Here is a 24,151-nt window from a genome sequence, read left to right as displayed (position 1 = left end):
GTCAACAACTTTTAACGATTATGTTTCTTAACAAAGCCCTTTAACATGAAACGCAGATAGATACAAATCCAAGACATGCATCTTTTTAGAAAGAAAACCTATTCCCTTGCCAGAAACAGATTATTTGAGTAAATATGACATATTTAGATTTATTTTTCCACAGTGAAAGGTCGTAACCAAGGCGTTGCTGACGAATGCATTATGATTAAATAGTCTATTCAATACACATGGGCTATGTACACGGAGTTGCTATTTATAATAATAGATCTACATTCATTAGTCCATTATAATATTCCTCTAGAGAATAGTTTAGGATTTATTAACTTTTAAGGTAAGTATAAATGGTACCATTAATTTTACATGTATTGCGTGCAGAGTTTCAGTTCAAACAACAGTAGGCTACAGTACTCAGTAGATTATCACTGCAGATATCAATGATTAGCACATATCTGAATGAAGACACCTTATGATTTTTTAATCATAGAATAACACTACTGCACTAGTTGAAATGTCTTTTTTATTGGTAAGTGGTGTGTTAAGTTTAATAATAATTGATTATAGCTATGACCTATATGCACTGCCATAAGTTGTGGAGGGGGGTTTTTTTTCGTGTTTTTTTTGGCTATAAGCAAATTAAGGCATTAACACAAATATTAAATCTTATTGTATTGATTGAAATTGGACTATATTACTATTAGACAAGGATGTATCAAGCTGTAATTATAATACAAGCCTATACAGTAATATACTGTATGATAAATAACCTTTATTATAATCACACTTAAACATTGTTTGCCTGTGAAAATAATGTGATTTACTAATTTTGATTTCAATCTACTGTTCCATTTGGATACTTTTAATAAACATTTAATGATTTTATAATTTTTTTTTACGTTTTCAGATGGTTGCGTAAATAAAATCAAGATGAAACCGAGAACAGTGGTCTGCTATATTTGTGGTAGAGAATTTGGAAGTAAATCATTACCTATCCATGAACCACAATGTATAAAGAAATGGCAAATGGAAAATGACAATCTACCAAAACATTTGAGACGTAAGCCTCCTGTAAAACCAGAAATTCTGCCATCTATAGGAGGGAGCGGCAGTGACACTCAGCGTCTGAATGAAATGGCATGGCAGAGTGCCCAGGCCAATTTATTAGCTTGTGAAAATTGCGGTAGAACATTTAACCCTGACAGACTTCCAGTACATCAGCGAAGTTGTCGACCAGGTAAACCAATGAATCCAATAAAAGGAAAAGATAGCGGAGGACGAGAAATTCTGCGCCCTAAAACAGCTACATTAGATGGTCCAAAGGTCATTGATAAACAGTCGACCCAAGATCTAGCAGGAAGACAACCCTCCGATAAGTCAAGTAATAGAAGTGTAAATAGCCAGTCCACCTCTCAAAGGGTCAGTCGACAAGAAACATTTGTTGCCAAGAATCAGAAAGAACCACCGAAAAAACAACAAGCACCTAGATTTGTATTGTGTTATATTTGTGGACGACAATTTGGTACACAATCTATAGCTATTCACGAACCTAAATGTCTAGAAAAATGGAAAGCAGAAAATAAACAATTACCTAAAGAGCAGAGGAGACCTCTACCAAAAAAGCCAGAAGTTATTGGATCATCAAATGGAACCGTTGATTATAATGCTATGAATGATGCTGCGTGGCAGGCGGCACAATCAAATTTGGTGCCATGCCCCAACTGTGGTAGAACTTTCAACCCTGATCGTTTACAAGTTCATCTACGGGCCTGTAAACCTAAAGATGGCAGCTCTCCAGCAGTACAAACCACACCGTCTGGTTCTAGTAATGTTGGCAGTGTCACTGGATCAAGTTTTGGAGGTGACGTATTGACCTTTTATACAAAAATGATATTTCTAAAATTTGATAGAGGGTAACATGCACTTGAAAGATGAAATGCTTTCATCAAAAAAAGGCCCAAATGGGAAACAAATGAATAATGTAGAATTTTTGAACCCTCATATGTTTATTTCTGAGATATATGAATTATTTGTAAGAGACTTTTTCAAGATTTGTAAATGTTATTTCAGGAAATGGGGGGTTGGGTGGCCAAATGGTTAACATGTGTGCGTTGTAACATAAGGTCTTTCATTGAGTCAAGTGGCGTGGTTTCGATTATCTTGCTTGTACGTGAAAAGAAATAGGGTCGCCTGTCCAGCCTCTTGGTTTTTCTCTGGGTCCTCCAGTTTCTTCCCACTGCTAAAGACCCCTACGCACAAGCAAATTATTAAAATAAAATTGAACCAATTGTTAGTCTCAAAATGACCTAGTTTGTGTCGAGTGGACCTTAAACCTCATTTCTCTCTCTCTCTATTTCAGGAAAACAAAGAGATGCATCTCCGGAGAAAGGACCTCGTACACTGGTATGTTATATTTGTGGACGAGAATTTGGAACAAAATCTCTACCCATTCACGAGCCTCAATGTCTAGAAAAATGGAAGGTCCAGAACAAAAAGTTGCCTAAAGAACAAAGACGACCATTACCCAAGAGACCTCAAGGTTTGGGAGGAAATGGAGAAATAACTAGGTAGGTTAAATACAGGGTATTATCTATTACACATATTCACAAAATGATTCAAAATTTTATGAGGAGATACTAGAAAATATATCTTAGTCCAATCGCTAAGGTCAATGTTTTCATAGAATCATTCACTTTTTGACAAAAGCATGAAAATTGGCATATAGGTAGTTTTTGATGTTCTCTTTCGAATAAAAGCATGACACACGTGATCTGACCTCTATTGGACGTTAAATCTGTAATAAACAACAACAACAACGATCTGACCTCATTTTCAGCCGCCATTTTGAATTCAATAAAATTGAACAGGAGGATCAACTAACTTGAAAATTCACCCACCATGTTCATTCTGTTATTGGTCACGTTTGAGTTAGTTGATCCTCAATTTTATTTCCTCCGTTTATTCAAGTTTTACATGCTCATCAAGTTAACTAGTAATCTAGAAATCATTTATTATTGTTAATATTTTAGTGAGTTTAATCCGAAAAACGCATGAATGTCGAATTCAGTCGTTTTCTAGAGAAACTCTGCAATTCTTGAAAGCTAGGAGAATGAAAGTCGGATATGCGTGTTTTCAGTAACTACACTTGAAAATATGACAATGATAGCACTTCTGGTGAATTCAGTGGGTGCTAAAACATAGATTTCGACACTAAGATCAAGTTTCTATCATATCGTGAAGCCAAAATCTCATATTTTGGAAGCAGACAATTTAATTCTAAAATGGTGGCCGAAAATGTGTGTAATGCTCTTATTCATAAGAGAACGTCAAAAACTATATGCCAATTTTCATGCTTTTGTCAAAAAGTGATGATTTTTTTTTACTTAAGCGACCCGACTATCTATACTCATATTCACAAATCCATAGATCTGTTTTCTTTAATTTAAAATCATTTTTGAGGATCTGAAAATATGTAAGTGTAACTGAATAAACATCAGTAAATTAAATAAATCCTCAACTTCTTTTCATAAATTACGAAATGGATTCCATCCAGAGTGATTATTCATATTTGTTCAAATGAAATTGATGAGGTCTGTAACTGGGCACATTTTCACATTTTTGTAGACTAATTCGCCTAAACTACGTGATGGATGAGTATTTTGGTTGGATGGTGTTGACAGATTTGTTTAAATGTTGCTTTGCACTTCTGTTATGGGACAGAAGCAAATTTTGACACTGTTAACTTTTCTTCTAAACCACTTAACTGATTCCAACCGAATATTACCTGGTAGATATATGTTGCTTGAATGGTTATTATTACAGTTCTTGCCTGCGATATCGTGGAAGCGGACGTTAAAAAAAGCTATTTCACACACACATTATTACAGAGTGTTGGCTTTTCATCTCTTATGCATATATGAGTATAGAGTAGCAGGGCTGGGGTAATGGTAATGGTAATGGAATGTAATCATTACATTTTTTAAGTAATGGCCATGTAATGAGTAATGAGTAATGGAAATGTAATTAATTACATTCCAAAAATCATGTAATGGTCAATTACATTTCAATTACTTTTCAATTACATTTTATGACATATATAAATATTTCCAATATGACAAGCCTCAAATTTTATAGCACCAAAGAAGTAATTAAGTGTATCTGACACAAATCCAATTCATTATAATTCTAAAAAAAAAAAGATTTAAATCAGTTTTAAAAAATTATAAGAAAAATAAGAAGGCATTAAACATTTTCTTTATTACTTTTTATGTAGGAACCTTTTTTAGACATGTAACCTAAGAAGTGGATTTCTGATAAGATGTATCTTATAATCAAAGATTAGTACTAATTTGCAACCAATCACTCAGTCAATCAATCAATCAATCAATCAGTCAGTTAGATTAAAAGACAATAAATAGTCTTACTGCACTTTAATCTTAATCTCAAGGTAACAAGTGACAAACCAAACAATGACCTTCAAGTATCTCATCATTTTGGTTACATCTCACTGTGCCCACTTTTGATTAATCCAATTAAGGTCTAATTAGGATTAGTGTATTAAGCGGATTAGGAATAGGTGTTATAGATAATTAGATGGAAAAAAACAAATATTGAAAGTGACTAAATATTCAGTCTTATAATTGGTGAGATGAACTCACTGTAATCGTTAAAGTGATGAATTTTATTTAAAAAATGACACTTGAATATAATATGAATTATGTTCAGTAAGCCTACACATTACACGGTCTTTATAAGGACACACATGGCAAACGTTCAAGTAAACATCCAGTACATCCCCAATGCTCAAGGTGGAGAAAACTTAGTCCATGAAGAATACAAATTCCGAGTGAAGAATAGGAAGGCAGAACGAGTATACTGGAGATGTTGTATAAAAGGTTGTCCAGCAACATCGAAAATTCGTATATTTTCATTAAATTATAAAGTGCTAATGTGATGTATGATATATCCATGTATGTTATATTTTTATTAAATATATATAAAACATCGAAAAATAAAAAAAAAATTACATAAAATATTTGGGTTTTTTTTCCATCTAATTACCTATAACACCTAATCCTAATCCGCTTAATCCACTAATCCTAATTAGACCTTAATTGGATTAATCAAAAGTGGGCACAGTGAGGACACACCATCATTTTATGGTTACTTAAAACTAATATATATTTTGTTTAGAGTCATGCTGAATAATTTACCATTTATTATACAATATATTATAGAAAAACTATTTGGACTGATTAAAATTTTTTAAAAATTACTTAAAAGAAAATACAGTTAATTAACTATAGTTTTGATTCATTTTTCAAGTCATACAGTGAAAATGTCAGTTTTTGTCACCACTGCCCGTCACTATAAAATTTGCCTTGATGTTATAATTGCTAGAAATAATAATTCATAAACAAATATCTATTAAGTGAATCAAGGATTATTTTGAGTTTGATTTTGTAGGTACTTCATGGCAGAAAAATAATGTTGTCTTTTTTATTTCTATGAAAATGTTTTTTTATTTATATAGTCATAAACTAATGGGTAATGGTAATTAATTACTTTCAATGTAATGGATAATGGTAATTAATTACATTGCTAAAAATGAGAAAGTAATTGTAATGATTACATTTAAAAAGTAATGGTAATCGTAATGTAATTAATTACATTGGCAATGTAATGGCCCCAGCCCTGTAGAGTAGGGTTGCTAGACTCCAAGAACAGTCAGATTAGACATTTTCTCATATTGATATGTATTTATTGATATCCCAATTAAACCCATTTGGGCTCTTGTTTTCTTCATTAATTTCAAGCTATATGTAAGTTAATGGCTTGATATTATAAGTAGGCTATCCTACGATTTGGATAAAACTAATTTCCAACTTTTAACTTGCATTACACCTTTTTAACTACACTATATATGGTGGTTGGGTTCAAAAGTCCTACATGTTTGGCATTTAGTAATAAACCCAGGTCAGTCCCCCAAAAACCTATTATAAATATTGTTTATATCAAAGGGATCAGATGAATGAAGCAGCGTGGCAGGCATCGAAAGAACAACTGGTTCCATGTCCAAATTGTGCAAGAAGATTTGCTCCTGATCGTTTACCTGTTCACTTACGTGCATGTCGACCTAAAACAAGTACAATACGTAAAGGTGGAGGACCTGTCGATAAGGAGGTTGGTAGATTTTTTTTGGTTTTTAAAAACTCTAGCTTTATGAGACGAGGAATAAGTAGTATTTATAGCAGATTCAATGCGACCACATTCTTCATGCGTTCACAATCATGACTAAAGCTCTGTATTGCTGAAATTGATAAGAGTTTAAAAATTTAAAACAGAAAACATATACATATTTATATTTATGATACATCTTTTCTATTCGGTTCTATGGCAGTGATCAGATGTTGAAAACAGGACATGTACTTGAAAATGATAGTGCTGTATTTTAACAGTGAAAATAATCTTCTTCCATACAAAGACTAGTCTAAGTAGTAATTTGTAGTTAAAGGTGGTAAAATTATAACATATTAATTGGCACGATATATATCGGTACTTTTTACAGCCACCTCCAGCACCTAAAACTGTAACCTACAAACCACGACCAACTGTTGTCTGTTATATTTGTGGAAGAGAATTTGGATCCAAATCTATATCAATCCATGAACCACAGTGTCTTATTAAATGGCATAACGAAAATAATCAATTATCAAGGGAATTACGGCGCCCAGAACCTGTTAAACCAGAAGTACAGACAATAGGAGGTAAGACAATTTCAGTTCATTATTAAAGCATTGTTTTAGGAATAGACAAAATATTGTTTGACCAGCTGTGTATGTTTTCCACATGTAAGTCTGTTTTTATACGCCCACATTTTCATGTGGACGTATATTGTCGTCGCCCCTGTTTGTGAACAGGCTACAGGTCACAATTTTTATCCGATTTCAATGAAACTTGAAATATAGGTTTATCACCCTAAGACCTCGGTTCCTTTCGATATTGGCATGTATCGTACTGTAATTTCATGGATTATGGCCCCTGATTGTACGTAAAATCACGTTTTTAGCTTGTGAACACTGTAGAGGCCACAATTTTTATCCGATTTGGTTCAAACTTGAAATGTATGCTTATAACCCAAAGATCTCCGTTCCTTTCGATATTCGCGCATATCGGAACGTAACTTCCTGAATTATGGCCCCTGATTGTACGAAAAATCGCATTTTTAGCTTGTGGACCCTATAGAGGTCATAATTTTTATTCTTTTTAAAAAACCGTTTTATTATATCACCGTTTCACCCTAAAGACGACTGAGTTCAAATTTCGTGAAAATCGACCCAAAACTGACAGACAAAATGGCCGCCCTTCGTTCTCAAATCGCGTAAAAATATGGTATATCAAGGTTGTGGACCCTATAGAGGTCACAATTTTTATCCGATTTTGTTGAAACTTGAAATGTAAGTTTATTACCCAAAGATCTTAGTTCCTTTCGATATTCACGTATATTGGACCGTAACTTCCTGAATTATGGCCCCTGATTGTATGAAAAATTGCGTTTTTAGCTTGTGGGCCCTATAGAGGTCATAATTTTTATCCGATTTAAAAAATGTATTATTAAATCACCGTTACACCCTAAGGATGGTTGAGTTCGAATTTCGTGAAAATTTCGACAAAATGGCCACCCTTCGTTCTCAGATAGCGTAAAAATATTGTATATCAAGGTTGTGGAACCTATAGAGGTCACAATTTTTATCCAATTTTGTTGAAACTTGAAATGTAAGTTTATAACCCAAAGATCTCAGTTCCTTTTGATATTCGCGCATATCGGACCGTAACTTCCTGAATTATGGCCCCTGATTGTACGAAAAATCGCGTTTTTAGCTTGTGGACCCTATAGAGGTCATAATTTTTATCCGATTTAAAAAATCATATTATTATATCACCGTTACACCTTAAGGACGGCTGAGTTCGAATTTTGTGAAAATGGGCCCAAAACTGACAGACAAAATGGCCGCCCTTCGTTCTCAAATAGCGTAAAAATATGGTATATCAAGGTTGTGGACCCTATAGAGGTCATAATTTTTATCCGATTTTGTTGAAACTTGAAATGTATGTTTATAACCCAAAGATCTTGGTTCCTTTCGATATTCGCGCATATTGGACCGTAACTTCCTGAATTATGGCCCCTGATTGTACGAAAAATCGCGTTTTAAGCTTGTGGACCCTATAGAGGTCATAATTTTTATCCGATTTAAAAAAACGTTTTATTATATCCCCATTACACCCTAAGGACGGCTGAGTTCGAATTTCATGAAAATCGACCCAAAACTGACAGACGAAATGGCCGCCCTTCGTTCTCAAATAGCGCAAAAATATGGTATATCAAGCTTGTGGACCCTACAGAGGTCACAATTTTTATCCGATTTTGTTGAAACTTGAAATGTAAGTTTATAACCCAAAGATCTCAGTTCCTTTCGATATTTGCGCATATCGAATTGTAATTTTCTGAATTATGGCCCTTGATTGTAGGAAAAATCACTTCCTTTTTAGCTTGTTCTCTATCAACTCTCGAAAATGTGGGCGTATCCTGCCTGGCAGCTGCTGGTTTTCCTGTTTGGTCAGACAGCCATATTTCAAAACCAGTTTAACTGTTCTGACAGCCACAGGTTTACACTTAATTATGCTCACATCCTTGACGCAAATTTTCACCAAAAATAAATGCAATTTTAAGCAGACCCATTCAGACATTAAAATAGGAAACTTGGGTGAGTTCCTACACTGCATGGTTTATTTGTGTAAACATCAAATAGTGGACAATTTTTAACAGCCATATCAAATTCTATATTCATAAAATATATTGGGTCATATTTACATGTACCTTATCAATGTAACAGACAAATTAAGTGATGTTGGGCACATGAGGTACTGATATACACGACGCAATATATTGGGTAAACTAAATTGAAACATTCATCTTTTTATATTATCATAGATTTAATATTTTATTTCCATTAAATGTGTTTATATATGTCATATATTTTCTTGATTTTGGTTCTTTGATTCTTTGTATGGGAGTAAAAATTGAGGTCCCTTGTTCACATTTGCGTCCACTTAAAAGAACCCTTGACAGTTGAAATTCATTACAAGAGTAGGCTGTAGTGCAGCTGCAGTCTATGCAAAATTCCCTCCTAGCACACTGTGTGAAGTATGCCTGTCCTCATTAGCCCAGTCAGAGCAGAACAGTAGGACATTAACCCCTTTTCGTTTCTATGGACTGAGGTGAACTCAATGTCATTTAGTTTATGTAAGAAAGATCAGTCATAATGTAAATATTTTGAATGAAATATAACACAGGGCAGAGTTCTGATTGAATAGGAGTATCCAAACTGTGAACTTTTGTACTAAATAACCTTTAAACATCATCACCAGTCATGCGTTAAAAGACTTAATCCCTATTAATAATAATATAATATCAAAGATCTAAATAAAATTCTAAGCTTATTGAAATGTTTGTACTAATACAATACTTGTACATGTATTTTGAAAGAAATGGTACAATTCTTGTACTCGGTACATTTAGTTTGGAAGTAATGGTACAGGTATGCCCCCCCACCCCCAAATTCTTTTTACAGTGTTATTAGAAATGTCATAAACTTTTTACTTGTTTTAATAACAAATCAGTTTTTGAAAGTAATAATTTATTGATGATTGTAAGAGAAGAACTGAGTGTTTAATGGATATCACTATGGTTACACAAATGTTGTGTTTGTTTATTGAGGTCAAGCATCTAGAATAATATGCTTAAATAGTTATTCAAGTCTGAAATCATTGATTGATTCTCCCTGGAAGTGGTCTTTGATTGTAATTATAAGATTGGACCACTTTAAGTATTGATGATACACATTATTTAGGATGAAGTTTCAATGTTGGACATATTTCTTAGATCTTTAAATCAAGATCTGCGAGTGTTATTACATATACGTCAGAAGACTATGGGTCATATTAGATAGTCAGTCAAGCTTTGCTGTGAATTTAAAGGACAATATTGGTGCCAGTCATTATCACATATGTGATAGAACTGGTGAACACATCCAAATATTATTTTATCACAGAGATCATTGCTACAATAGATGCGTAATCAATGCTTCAACAATCGGAAGTGACGAACGCAAAAGAAAAACACAAGTTATCCCTCTATATAACTGACTGAAGTGACGAGTGATATCCTTTCACAGTCTCACACAACAACTTTTGTTCTTCGAAGGAATTATTAGTGAGCAGAAATTCGGCCATGTATCTGTTGTCAACCGTCACTTCAGCCAATTATATAGAGGGATAACTCATGTTTTCCTTTTGCGTTCGTCACTTCCGATTGTTGAAGCATTGATTACGAATCTATCATTAATGTAATTAAAATTACATTAAATACAGTTAGATGTATAGTTTTCTGTGTATAATGCTGAACAATAGGTTTATTAATTGAGATGATGATAAAAGTTGTCATATTCCTGGCAAATCTAATAGGTAAATTTTGTTTTACATTTCTTTTCTTCTTAAAGAAATGTGAAGCTGTTTAATAGCTGTTCATGAATAACAAAAGCTTAAATGTGTGTGGCCTTCGGAATACATGTAATTAAATCATTATTATTTTATATTTTAGCTTCAGGAAAGTATGATATTGAAGCTGTAAATGAGGCAGCATGGAAAGCATCTCAGGCTAATCTGGTGCCTTGTCCTAACTGTGGTCGAACATTTAATCCTGATCGTCTAATTGTTCATCAACGAAGCTGTAAACCTAAACCACCAAAAGACGATTAAGATACCTTATTGCACTTAGAGCTTAGATATATGTGTAAATATGTAATTAATGCATTTGATATATATACATATATTAATATTTAGTACAGATAAACTACAGACTATCTTTCCATTGACATACCGTTGTTCGAACCATTAACACCAGAGGTCCAAAAGAAACTCGACTTTTATTGAAAATAAAAGTGTCGCAATTACCAACACATAGGTAAAGAGCAGTGATGGGATTTCGCCCGCATATTCCAGACATTTCCGACGTGATTATCTAAACATCTTAAATTGTCTGATCAGGAATATGCCCAATCGGACATCAAGGTATGGTGAATAATATTCAAAATTCCAAAATTAATATAGTGTACTGAGTGTATATCTACCACTCAACTTGATTATCGTTGATAATAGGATGGATTGATTAGGTAATTAATTGATCAACGTACTTATCGTGTCATACCGCCTATACACCTACCTTGATTAACTAGTTAATCTGCCTTGATTGGCTGACTTAATCCTTTATCGGACGATTCATCAATCCAATTGCTTCTCCTTTGTTGGACTATGGATCAATCCAATAAGAGTGATTATTTACTTAATTACATGATTGAGCCATGATTTCTCCATTGTCGGACTTTTTAATTTCCTTGATGCCTGCCGACAACACATAGAAATTAGTCATATATGTCACATATCATGATAGTATATAACACCCCAAAACAATATACATTGTATCCGATAACTTGTCTGCGATATCACTTTGGTGGAAGCGAGTGTTAATTGAAAGAAAGTATTTTGGGGGTTTAGTATATGAAGGGATCATTTGTTTTTACAAAACCACAACAAACTCTGATCTTAATTTACTTTGATGTATATTTAATGAGTGTATAATTTGTGCCATAATTCCAATGATTATATATTTCAATTTTCTGTGATAAAACTACTTCTAATTAGAACAAACTGTAAATATATATACTCTGTACAAAGATATATATATAAGCTAAAGTATATATTTATGGTTTGAGGGCTTTAAAATTACAATTTATTATGGAAAAAGTTTTATTCAAAATTACATGCCAAATCATGTTATATTTTTATTCATTGAGTCACCTTGTAAATGCATATTAACGTCATAAATTGATTTATTACCATAAAATAACTGATATTTTGATGTTCCTCAAGTTTAATACCACATAGAATATATGTAAAGGAAATTGTAACCTGTGTCATTGATGCATTTCACTGCTGTATTGAAAAGACAAATTAAAAAAAACATGGTCCTTTACACATAGGGGCTTTATTAAAGAAAACTTAAGTGAGAATATTTTAAAATTTGTTCTATGATTTTAGTGCTCAGCCAATGAACAATCAGTATTTTTAAAATATTTTAGTTTTAATTTTCCTGAATAGAGCCCCCTCACTTCACTATAATCTGTGATATACAGATATATTAGTTCATTTATACAGGTCCTAGTGCAGGTGTGTGCATAAAAGTGGACATGGTCACATTTGATGTTTTGAATATGAGTATTTGTTTTATATTTGTATTTTCTTTTTAGTTTTCCAAAATATTGCGTCCAACCATATATATAAAACCGTCCTAAGTGACAATTATTATTTTGTCATTTGTATTAAATCTGTCCAAATCTAATCTGCTGTATCAATTTATGTGATAATAATTATTTATGTTATAATATTGTTGTATTAAAATCATGTACAGGTAGTGACATATTACCATAAGTTCAAATAAGAGAAATGAATACTTGTTATAAAATATAAATTTATACGGATACCAGTTATTTATATTATATGTATAAAATATTATTATATTAAAAATTTTGTATAAACGTATTAACTACATGTTCAAGATAGCGGAAAAGGTTATAATTAAATATTAATTTATATGTGATAACAATTATTTATATAAATGTATCTACAATATTGTTGTATTGAAAATTTGTATTAAAGTATTAACAATAAGTTCTAATAAGATAAAGTAAAAGTTTATGATTAAATATAATTTCATGGATGTATTAATATCAGTTATTAGTTTTTGTTTTATTGATCAAGTGCTATAATAGTATTATTTGTATTAGGAAATATATTCACTCCTTATGCCATTCTCAAATTAAAGCCCATCCATTATTAACAAAATAAGAAGTTCACAATAAAACAGTTTTTTTTAAAAATCTGACAGATTTATCATCTTCATGTATTTGAATATCTACAGCACTCCTAATTAATATCTGGAACTATTATAGTTCAGGTGCGTTTGCGCAAGACTTAAAGATGCATTATGTAAGATTTAGATAAAGAGATGGGTCAGCTGACCATTCTTGCTATAGTTAGTTCAAAAATAGGTAATGAGAAATGAATATATTGAAAATTTCTTTCAAATTACTTTTTTCTGGGCAACTTTAACTTTCTGATCTATGGAATTATTTCTACCACATTCTAATATTTTAAATTTAAAAAGAAAAACAACAACTTTAGGATTTCTTAAAATGTGATATTAAATACAGTATTTACACAGCCTTTATATACACCAGTGTACTATATATGCAACTGTATTTGTCAATTTTTGTTGATTATTTGTGACCAGTTCTGGCTAAAAGTGAATGAATTTACTGGATTTCTTTAGGTTAATTTGTTTTGTGGTATGACATGTCTTCATTGAAATTTTATGCCTCTAGGTAAACCCAGTGTGTTCTACAATAAGCCAAAATGAAACTAAAATTATTAAATAAGCAGACTTCTGCTTAAACTTTCCAACTAATATTAGTAAATAATCTGATTTCTGCTTAAACTTTCAAACTAAAATTTAATCATAAAAGACTTGCCTCATCAACTCAAAATCAGTAAATGCCATTTGTATATAAAGTAATGGACCAATGACTTACTTCTCAGTTATCCAGAACTGATCACATTTTGTTGTATGATTATTATATCTTAATTGTTTGTAATGTATACTAATTTGATTATATTTAGAGGTCTGTTATGTTTTTATATTAAATATTTATGATTTAATTATTATTTACATTCACATAAACACAAGACAGTTTGTCAAATGAAGTTTGGATTAAAAAATATTTATGAAAATATTATTGTACTTCTTAAATATTTGTTAAATTTAGAAATGTAATGATTAGTTTCCTACTGTTATCCATATAAACAATTTCAACATTCAAAAGTGTGACACAAAATCAAAACCTACCATGCAGTGAAAGTCTGAAACAACATGGGGAATTTTGCTGTATGACACCCAAATTTCATGTTTTAAAAAAGACATTTTTCCCCCAGAAAATGATATAGGTTTAACTTAATAACCTCCTACTGTTATACTCCGACTGGGCTAATGAAGACGCTCATACGCCGTACAGTGTGCTATGTGGGAAATTTTCCCCGAGCAGCGGCCTTATTGCCTACTCTTATATCGAATTCCAACTGCCAAGGGTTCTTTAATGTCTATGCCAATATGAATACAGGACCTCAGTTTCCCATCATATTGGGCTGACTATACATTGTCCCTTGTCAGGCCCTCCATCATACACCACTGACAAGGTGGAACCACGGCGGAAAATCTGGATGAACCTTCTAGGCCAACACCTCCTTGTTAGCGAGCCAACGTCTTTTCACTGATCCACCACATTCAAGATCCCTGTGCTAAATATAACAAAATAACACCCTCGGTTGAAGTTAAACACTAACAACAAGAGAAGTTTCAAGGTTAGGATCAGTTTAGCACTAAAAGAGTTATGTCCCATGTTACCATCACATTTATTGTTGACTTGATCATAGTTTATATGAAGCAAAGAAATTTTCGATGACCAGAATGATATAAACAGTAATAAACAGTATATTGACAATAACTTGATATATTTTACGTTTTATTGAAGCTAAACAAGTCCATAAAAATCCATTTAATTTATAGTTAGTATATATATTTAACAACTTTCATTAAAATTATCTTAATTTAATCAACAGTAAATTTTTATTTTCACATAATGACAATAAAAAGTATAATTTCATTTAAGAAAGGGATATTTCAAATGTGGTAGCACTCCAAAATATAGCAATGTAACACAAATGAAAATGTAATAATTCACACATAACACACTTCATTGTGATCAATTTTAGTTGATTGAAGTTAAAGCCTCTTTTATCAGATGGAGAAATGTTGACTGTGGTTAAGTGTCGATTATTAACTTCCTGGTATTTCTTTTATCAGAATAATCACTTCTGATTTTTAATAGTAAGTGCAGGACCTACAGACAACATAAACTACAAAGACATGGCGAGAAATACACAACAAATATCCGGGGGCCAGTCCTAAGCGTCCACTGTGATATACAGTCCCGGGCCTGTAATGATGCAGGCTTAACTCAAAATGAAAAAAAAAATATTTACAAGAAAGACCGATCTTGACAATGATCGTCTCTTGAATGGCTATAATAGGGGCCATAATCCAGATAGAATCTTTCAAAACGCTAAAAGTATAAATAATAAAGTGAGCAAACAGGAGCAAAGCCCAACCACGAGAATATTCTGAAGTATGAAGGGCTAAAATTCTACTGTAATATACTATTCAAAAAAAGTAGGGGATATTTGATTTTGGGGGCATAATACTAAAATATGCAAATGACTACGAAAAAAGTCACTATGGAACCTAACAGAAGAAACATTTCCAGTTACATGTGACGCCCAAACGCACCAATAGCTACCGCATGGAATGCAGGTGATGCTTGGGATCATCATGGGGGTCCAACCCAAGATTTGCACGACTCTGACTTTGAATGTTACAGTCATTGTGGCATTGAATTCCAGGGTGGAAACATCAGTTTAATTGTTTTAGTGACCAGAAAACAAATTTTGATATGCGTCGGCTTACCCAAAATGAAAGGTTACGTGCCCTTGGCATGCTACAGATCGGCACAACACAGGCGGTTGTGGCGCGGACGATGAATGTTTCTCAGTCTGTCATAAGCAGGCTATGGTCCAGATACCGTGATACACAATCTGTACAGGACAGACCACGCTCAGGTCGACCAAGGGCGACAACTCAAGCCCAGGATCGATTTATCCGTACCTTGGCCTTGAGAAATCGTGTCATCACAGCAAATCAGATCAGCGCTCGTCTTCAAACAGACACTGGTGTGAGAGTGAGTGGCCAGACGATTCGGAATCGACTGCATAGGGGTCACCTTCGCGCCCGACGTCCTCGCGTGATCCCTTGTTTGAGAGATCATCACATTCAGGCAAGACGTCGTTGGTGTAGGGATCGTCAACACTGGGATAATCGACGCTGGAGCAATGTGATGTTTTCAGATGAGTCAAGGTTCACTGTTGATTTTTTGGACAGACGTAGGAGGGTGTGGCGTCGTCGAAACGAGCGCTTCCAAGACGTTAACGTCATCAGACATGATCGATTTGGGGGTGGTTCTGTTATGGTGTGGGGAGGCATCACTGTTGCTGGAAGAACGGCTTTACATGTTGTTGCAGGGCGTGTTACAGGCCAGTACTACCGGGACAACATCTTGGCAGTCCATGTTGTGCCGTTCGCACGACGTCATGGCCGCCGTTTCATCTTCCAGGATGACAACGCAAGATGTCACAGGGCCAGGATCGTTACAGGTTACCTCCAACAACAGAACATCACCACATTACCTTGGCCAGCACTGAGTCCCGACCTCTCCCCCATCGAGCATGTCTGGGACATGCTTGGACAGAGGTTACGTCAACGTCAACAACGTCCTGCCAATGTCCAAGAACTTGCTGCTGCGTTGCAACAGGAATGGGACAATCTGGACCAAAATGACCTTAGACGTCTCATTAGGAGTATGCCACGTCGGATCAATGCTTGTTTGGCAAACAGAGGAGGATTTACCCGTTACTGACTTGGTTGTGATGCTGTGGTAACTTTGCTGTTTGACCCGGGTATCATTTTACCCTTATAATGGTCAGTCTGTGCCTTACTTAGTCTAACGATCATTTGGAATAAATCGATGAATGTGAACTTCATTTCATTTTGTCATTTGTTTCTTCGTCAGTTTCATTAGGTGACTTTAATAACACTTAAAAATCAAATATCCCCTACTTTTTTTGAATAGTATAGTAAGAACAGGAGGACAGCACTACAAGCAAGACATTGCAAGAAGCAAACAACAATTAATATCAAATCAAGTCAATCTGGTAGTGAATCTCAGTGGACAGAATTCCCTTAGATCAACGTTTGATTTACATCAATTTAGAGTTTCAATTTTAAAAAAAAAATTTTCTTTTCGAAATTTTACATTGTTTTAGAAATGTGATATGATTCTAGCGCTGTTTTCAAGTCAGACACTAGTAATAACTGTAATTAGGACGTGATTCTAGCACTTATTTCAAGACAGATACTCATAATAACTGTAATTTGGACGTGATTCTAGCTCTATATTCAACACAGACACTCATAATAACTGTAATTTGGACATAACTCTAGCTCTATTTTCAAGCCAGACACTCGTACTAACTGTAATTTGGAAACAAGTCTAGCTCTATTTTCAACAGCAGACACTCGTAATTAGGTCATAATACAAAAACAGCATAATATAAACTGGTTATCTACCATGAACATACGATTTAGTTTCAAGGCAATAAAATTTAGAATAACACAGCAGATATTTAATAGAACTATTTTTAAAAAAATTGTAACTGCTTAATGATCCTAAACCACACCAATTCTGAACCATGTACATTGAGCAACACCACAGCGATGAACAGTGGGAGGCTTATTGTAATAGTTTTACTGATTTATTTACAGAATAAACTACTTCACAATATTTATTTTTGACCAATCAAAATAAATATGATTTAAAACAAGCCTGGCTGTCACTGAGTGATTTAAAAAGTGTTGCTTTATTATTGACCAATCAAAATAAACTTTTTATGCCACAATGGTTTTCACTTTCTAGTATTTAAATAATATGTACTGAGATATACTTGTATATGGAATTGTCTTATAGCAAGTTGGTCACTTCATATTTGAGCTGGTTACCACATGACATCAGATAAGCCTAGCTGATCATCTAGTGATTTGGGACTAGTTGCTTCATTAAACTGCTTTACATATTGCATGATAATAATAATAAATATAACAATCACCATTCTAGATCTACATATATATAACAAAACAATATAATAATAATAATAATCATCAAGACTTTAACCATTTCCCAACAACTCCTAAAGCTGAACCAAATGTCTGTAATAATGGGTGACTAGATCGTGCTCGTAATAACAGAGTTCCAGCTTCTGCATCATATCCAGCCGCTTTCAATTCTCTGGCAACGATATCAGCTGATAAATGGTCTGGTAGATCTGAACTACCTTGAGCATCTAAAAGAATATCCAGTGCTAATGGGTAGTATAATGTTGGTACTATGAAGGACATGAGGTGATTTTTGAGTAGCAAGTTGAGCAAATCTTTATCACTAATTGGCTGAAAGAAATATAAAAAAACAACAATTTAAAACCTTTAATACAAATCGCAACTCATTAGAATCCAAGTAAACAAATCAGATTAAACAGTTTTATTTTCCTCATCTGTATAAACTACTAAAACATCTAATTCAAATAGATATTTGGTCACAGTGGAACAATAATGAAAGACATGTTGACAGTTATCTTAAACCCATGTTACTAATTCAGGGCTTTATTTATAATAGTTGTGGCTAGATATTCTTTAGTAGTTCTGTGTGCTTAATATGTTTAATATTTGTCTCAAGTTTAATCTCGAGGTTAATTGTCAAAACCACAATGAAGAATTTATCTTCAATATGACACAAGTTTAGTGATCTATGCTGCCAATGTCTAACTGTATCTAGTCGGACAAAGAATCAAAATTTATATCAAGATTATAGTCCAACATTTACTTACTGGTATTTCTATTTTTTTCATTTCTATAACAAGACAATTTAAAATGAAATGAAATAAAATGGGGTTTAACTATTCTGCTCCAAACTGGGCTATGGGCTAATAAAGACGGGCATACGCCATACAGTGTGCTATCAGGGAAATTTGGCACAACAACCTACTCTTATATCGAATTCCAACAGTCAAGGGATCTTTTACGTGCACGCCAATGTGTACATGAGACCTCGGTCTTCCGTCCCATTCAAATGACTAGACAGCTGTCCTTGTCAGGCCCTCCGTCCTGCATAACTGACAAGGGGGAACCACACCGGAAAATCTCGAACTTTCTCGGCCAATACAGGGATTGAACACCCGACCTCCAGACTAGCGTCTTACCCACTTAGCAACTGTGACCCCTGACAATTTACAAGATATTATAACTAACCTGTTTATGATTAGTAAGAATATTAACAGCATCTGTATAAAGTTGTTTATGTTGACATAATAAAACTAATTTAACACCTTCTATATCTTTATTATTCTCTACCAAATTATCAAACACATGCTTTGTACACTGGAAAATAATACAACATTAATTAAAGACAGTTGGAAGTACAATAAACAATAATCTATAATGTGTCAGAATAAACCATGTCAATAGAGGAATTTATTTAAAAATGATGAAATTTTGTTGGTTATCTATCAATTGATCTATTTAATTGACTTGATAACTCATCACAGCATGGAGGTTAACTGCATTTTTGTCTGAAAAATGTTGTATTGAAAATACTGGAGAGGGGTTTACATGTTATTATCTCCAATCTCTATTTCAAAATATCACAATAAAAATATTCATTATGAAATCTGCTGATGTCATTTGAGGAATTTCGCATCCCTTGTAAACTATATCTTGTGAACGTTAAATCTTTGAAAGGAATATAATTAAAAAAAACAGATCGATTCTGTTTACAAAGTTATGATAAACTGAAAATTTTGCAATATTCAACATCCTCAGCTGAAGATATAAACAAGTCAGTACCATATCTTGATGGGCCTCTTTTTAATCAGACTGTAACCAAGTTGGGAAAATATCTACCTGTACGGCTTCAGAATATGAAAGAGTAATATCAAAGTTGTTGGATTAAGAAACCTACCTGTATATTTATTGGTATTACATCACATATAGTTTGTAGTATAGTAGTTGTTAAATTATCTACATTTTTATCTTTACATATCACATCAAACACTTTTACCCACAGGTTTATTTCAGGACCTTGATTTCTGGAAATAAAAAATTATTACATTCTAGTTATATAACTTATTTATCCAGCACAAAATGCCTGATATTCATGAACACTAGTACATTAATGTATAACCAAAATTATAGGGTTAAAAGTGTGGTTATTTAAAAGAGCTCAACCTCTAACTCAATAGTTTTTCCTAATATTCGAAATTAAAAACATAAATTAGAATTCAATGTTGCAGCATTTCAATCAATATTGATGTTGATGTCTTGCCAGGAAAATATGTTCTATGGTTTCGGGTGCCGTTTGGAGAAAAAAAAAAATATCCTACAAGACAATGTGGAAGTAATTAGTAATGGCCGATTCACAAAATAACAAAAAAAACCCAGTCAATTTCGACTGTTCACATATTTCATCGAACATAATTGATTAGATATTACAACAATTTATATACATTCAAATTACATTAATACTTTTACCTGCTTATAAAACCGTTTTCGTTTATCTAAAGGTTCCAAAGAATATAGCCATACCCCCTTTAAATAAACGTCTTGGTTTTAAACTCTTGGTCTATTTATAGGCTGTATAGGTTATAATATAAATACCTATTTCAATGTAATTAAGACAGAAAACAGTGGAACAATAAACAACTTACTCATATTTTGTTTGTGTTGGCCATAGTTTGAGCAGACGACACAATGCTAGATATTGATTGGCTGTTTTACTATCAGGTAAAAGCTTGTTAAATAGTAATAAACGATTTTCTTCTGTTTTAATATCATCTTCAGTTACCTGTAAAAATACACATCTTTTATTTATCATTATCTGGTAATTTCACTGTATGACCATTTCGATAATTCTATTTCACAAACTATAATTATAATTAAATTTTCATATGATTTTGATTGTCTGATGATTTCTTGGACAGTCATTTATTAATATTTATATGTATTCTATTAATCAAATAAATAATAAAGGTAATAATAGATCACCTGAATATGACTCCAAGCTTCGGATATCACAGCCTTTGTTCTATATAAATTTAATAAAACACTATCTTCATCAGATAAATGGAAGCTCTGAAAACATAAAAGAACAATATTGTTTTCATTTCAGTATTAATTTATATTGTAATGGAAGCAGGACAACCTTTTTTTGAGATTATGATAGGGGAGTAAAACAATGATGTATATAGAGACATCAAACCTAATCTGGATAACAATCTCAATCATATTTCTTTCTACATGAACACTTAAGTTGGCTACTTTCCCATAATAAGCATCAAATTATCACCAACTTAAAAATAAATCTAGAACATCATATCATTAATATACATACCTTTCCTAATATATGTAAGACATCTAATCTAGGTTTAACAGCTATATTTGAATCTGAACAAAATGGTCTTAATAAAACCATTACATCTTCAGATTTGACTAAATCACCGCTGAAATAAAATAGATTACATATTTGTGTTACTAAAAAAACATAAGAATAATTCCATTCAACTGATGATTGTTGCACAATATGGATATAATTTAAATAGAAAGACTCAAAAATCAGTCATTTCTAATTTAACTATAAGTAACACAGTTAGCTAGTGTGAAGCAAAATCAGAACTTTTGGAATAAAAGAGGACACAAAATACATGTATAAAAAGGAAACGCACCATTAAACACTATATCTTCAGACAATTAATTTAAGAACAGTTATAATATTTGGTTTCCAATCACTTTCTTTAATACATGCAACATTTTTGTTTGTTTCTATAACTAATAAATCTATTGTTTTTGTTTTATTGGATCTTTTAACTAAAAAAAACCAAACTTACCTAGTTTCTTCATGTTCTTGTACATTAGTAACAATATCTTCTAATGTCTTTAAACAATCATAACCTTCTAATTGATCACAATCTTCACCTCTGTAATAAAAGTAGGATTGTATAAATCAACATGAAAATGAAATGAATGGGGATTAACGTCTTAATGAAGACGAGTGTACACGAAAGATTGTTCTATGAGGGAAATTTGCCTGGACAGCTGTGCTACAGCCTACTCTTATTTCGAATTCCAACTATCAAGGGATCTTTTATGAGCACGCCAACGTGTACACAGTTTTTCGTCCCATCCTTGCAAGGCGTCCTGTTGTCCTGCCCCCACTGAAAAGGGCTAGGGAATTTCTCATGTAGGATTCATTCTAATTCAACTACAGTTTTCATTTATTAGTTTGTTTCTCCTAAGACTATCTCTGTCTCTTTTCAATAAAGTTGTTGAAGACTATACCTAAGTTTTAGAGCAATAAGTTTAATTGAATCTTGTAAAGCTGTTTGAACTGTGAATTCTGGTAATGGTGATACTTGTAAAACATCATCTACTAGATCTGGTGTTTGACCATCTAATATCATCTTAATAAACAACTTCTCTAACTGTAATACATGTATAGAAACATCACAATCAAATTTTCTGTCAAATGTGGTGAAATATCACTTGCTTGCTGGTTGAAATTTAATGCCTGCATCCACAATAGTCATATTGCAGACAGGCTCTACATAGTGTGATACCACTCAACAATGTCAGTAAGTATGTATAGATTCACAAACTTGAAGTTGACATAATTACTGTTGAATTGAATGAATTGAATGAAAACAAACATGCAGTGTGCTATGACTGCAGAGCTACAGACTAGTCTTATTTCCTTCCATCTATCAGGGCATATGTTCTGATAATGGTATATTTAATGTCTAATATGAACGACTAGACACTTATTTCCTTGCCAGACCCTCTATGATAAAGTAAAAGCAGTCAGGGAAAACCAATCAGGAACTTTCTTGACCAACACAGAGATCAAACCCATGACATGCAATGATCAATATCAATTTAACATTTTCTCGTTTTATAGTGTATATGTGGAGTTTCTCTATTGCAAAGCTTTTGTCTTTTATAACATATGTTTATAAGAATGTTTGAGGATGTTTCTGACCTACCTGATCTTGTCTACCAGCCGATAAATCATAAAGATCAGAATATTCTTTATAGACTGGATCATCCACTTGACTAAAAGACCTTATTGTATCATTGTTTAAATTATCTAAATGTGATAATCTATATTGTAGACTAGATGCCACATCTCCCCATGTTAATGTACTAAAAGATAAAAAACAAAGTCATTTCACTCTGAGAGTCAATTTCATTAGTACAATACTATAGAGGAAGAGAAATAGGGTTTAACATCCACTTGACACAAACTACATCTTTTTCGGACTAACATATAGTACAGATTTTATTTCAATAATTCATTTGTGTGTAGGGGTCATTAGCAGTGAGAGGAAACCAGGTTGGGAATTCTATATAAGGTGTCAATTTCAATCAAACTGTATACTTTCAGTTTTAGGATGCTGGTTTTACATACATAGATATCAATGTGTAAAATATATAATTATATTTACCATGATTTATCTTTTAGTTTAGATGGCTGTTTACAAAACTTAATAGCTCTATCAATAATTTCTTTACGATGATCCAACAGTAACTGAGAAAAAAATAATCGGAGAACAATGTTGTCAATTTTGGAGTTACTTGGGATTAGCAAGACATTTTTGAAATAAAATATAAACAAAATATCAGTAAAATCTAATATATCTATTTTATTAATCAATGAGTTCAAAATATCCATGAACATAAAAAGGAAACAGACTCCATATTAGTCCTAATCCTGAGGATAACTCAAACAATGTTTTCATGCTTTTCAGCACATATTGTGCTTTTACCATAAACATGTATTTTATCAAATTGAACTTACTGTAGTCTTAGCTTGTTTAGTAAATGTAATTTATTAACTTATTGTAATCTTAGCTTGTTTAGTAAATGTAATTTATTAACTTACTGTAGTCTTAGCTTGTTTAGTAAATGTAATTTCATCTATAAAATGTAAATAATCTGATGACAACATTCCTTGTACACTTTGTTTACAAGCATCAAATCTCTTTAACCAATCTATCTGTTAACAAAATTATAACATTTTACTGACTTTAATTACAATTGCATCTTTTATACATATAAAACATTTACCAAAAGACATAACACTGAAAAACCGCAGTAGTATACATGTACTTGTTTTATCTATGCCTTTAATACCGGACAGAACAGAAATGTTGCGTAATATTTAACATGTCCGTTGTGTACATAGGACCATGAGTTTTTGTGCCATTCAAACAAATA

General features: G+C 32.7%; 2 protein-coding genes across 2 annotated transcripts; one reads left to right on the top strand and one right to left on the bottom strand.

The window, feature by feature from the left end:
* Nucleotides 1-13,995, top strand: LOC126819059 (zinc finger protein 474). The gene is made up of 6 exons (XM_050546873.2): nt 1-331; nt 902-1,855; nt 2,354-2,561; nt 6,015-6,177; nt 6,563-6,761; nt 10,655-13,995. Exons 2-6 carry the CDS (start codon nt 925-927, stop codon nt 10,810-10,812), a joined length of 1,659 nt encoding a protein of 552 aa, XP_050402830.1. The 5' UTR covers nt 1-331; nt 902-924; the 3' UTR covers nt 10,813-13,995.
* Nucleotides 13,996-14,674: 679 nt separating this feature from the next.
* On the bottom strand, nt 14,675-23,758 carry LOC126819061 (NBAS subunit of NRZ tethering complex). Its single transcript, XM_050546876.2, has 11 exons — nt 23,733-23,758; nt 23,380-23,462; nt 22,918-23,077; nt 22,217-22,359; nt 21,766-21,855; nt 21,273-21,381; nt 20,927-21,013; nt 20,590-20,726; nt 19,845-19,971; nt 19,136-19,264; nt 14,675-18,277 (listed from the first exon to the last, which is right to left on the bottom strand). Exons 4-11 carry the CDS (start codon nt 22,336-22,338, stop codon nt 17,993-17,995), a joined length of 1,086 nt encoding a protein of 361 aa, XP_050402833.1. The 5' UTR covers nt 22,339-22,359; nt 22,918-23,077; nt 23,380-23,462; nt 23,733-23,758; the 3' UTR covers nt 14,675-17,992.
* Nucleotides 23,759-24,151: the final 393 nt, after the last annotated feature.

The sequence above is a fragment of the Patella vulgata genome, chromosome 4 (assembly GCF_932274485.2).
Source record: "Patella vulgata chromosome 4, xgPatVulg1.2, whole genome shotgun sequence".
Taxonomy (NCBI): Eukaryota; Metazoa; Mollusca; class Gastropoda; family Patellidae; genus Patella; species Patella vulgata.
Note: the sequence above shows the minus strand (reverse complement) of the source record. Positions and strands in the feature narration are given on the sequence as shown.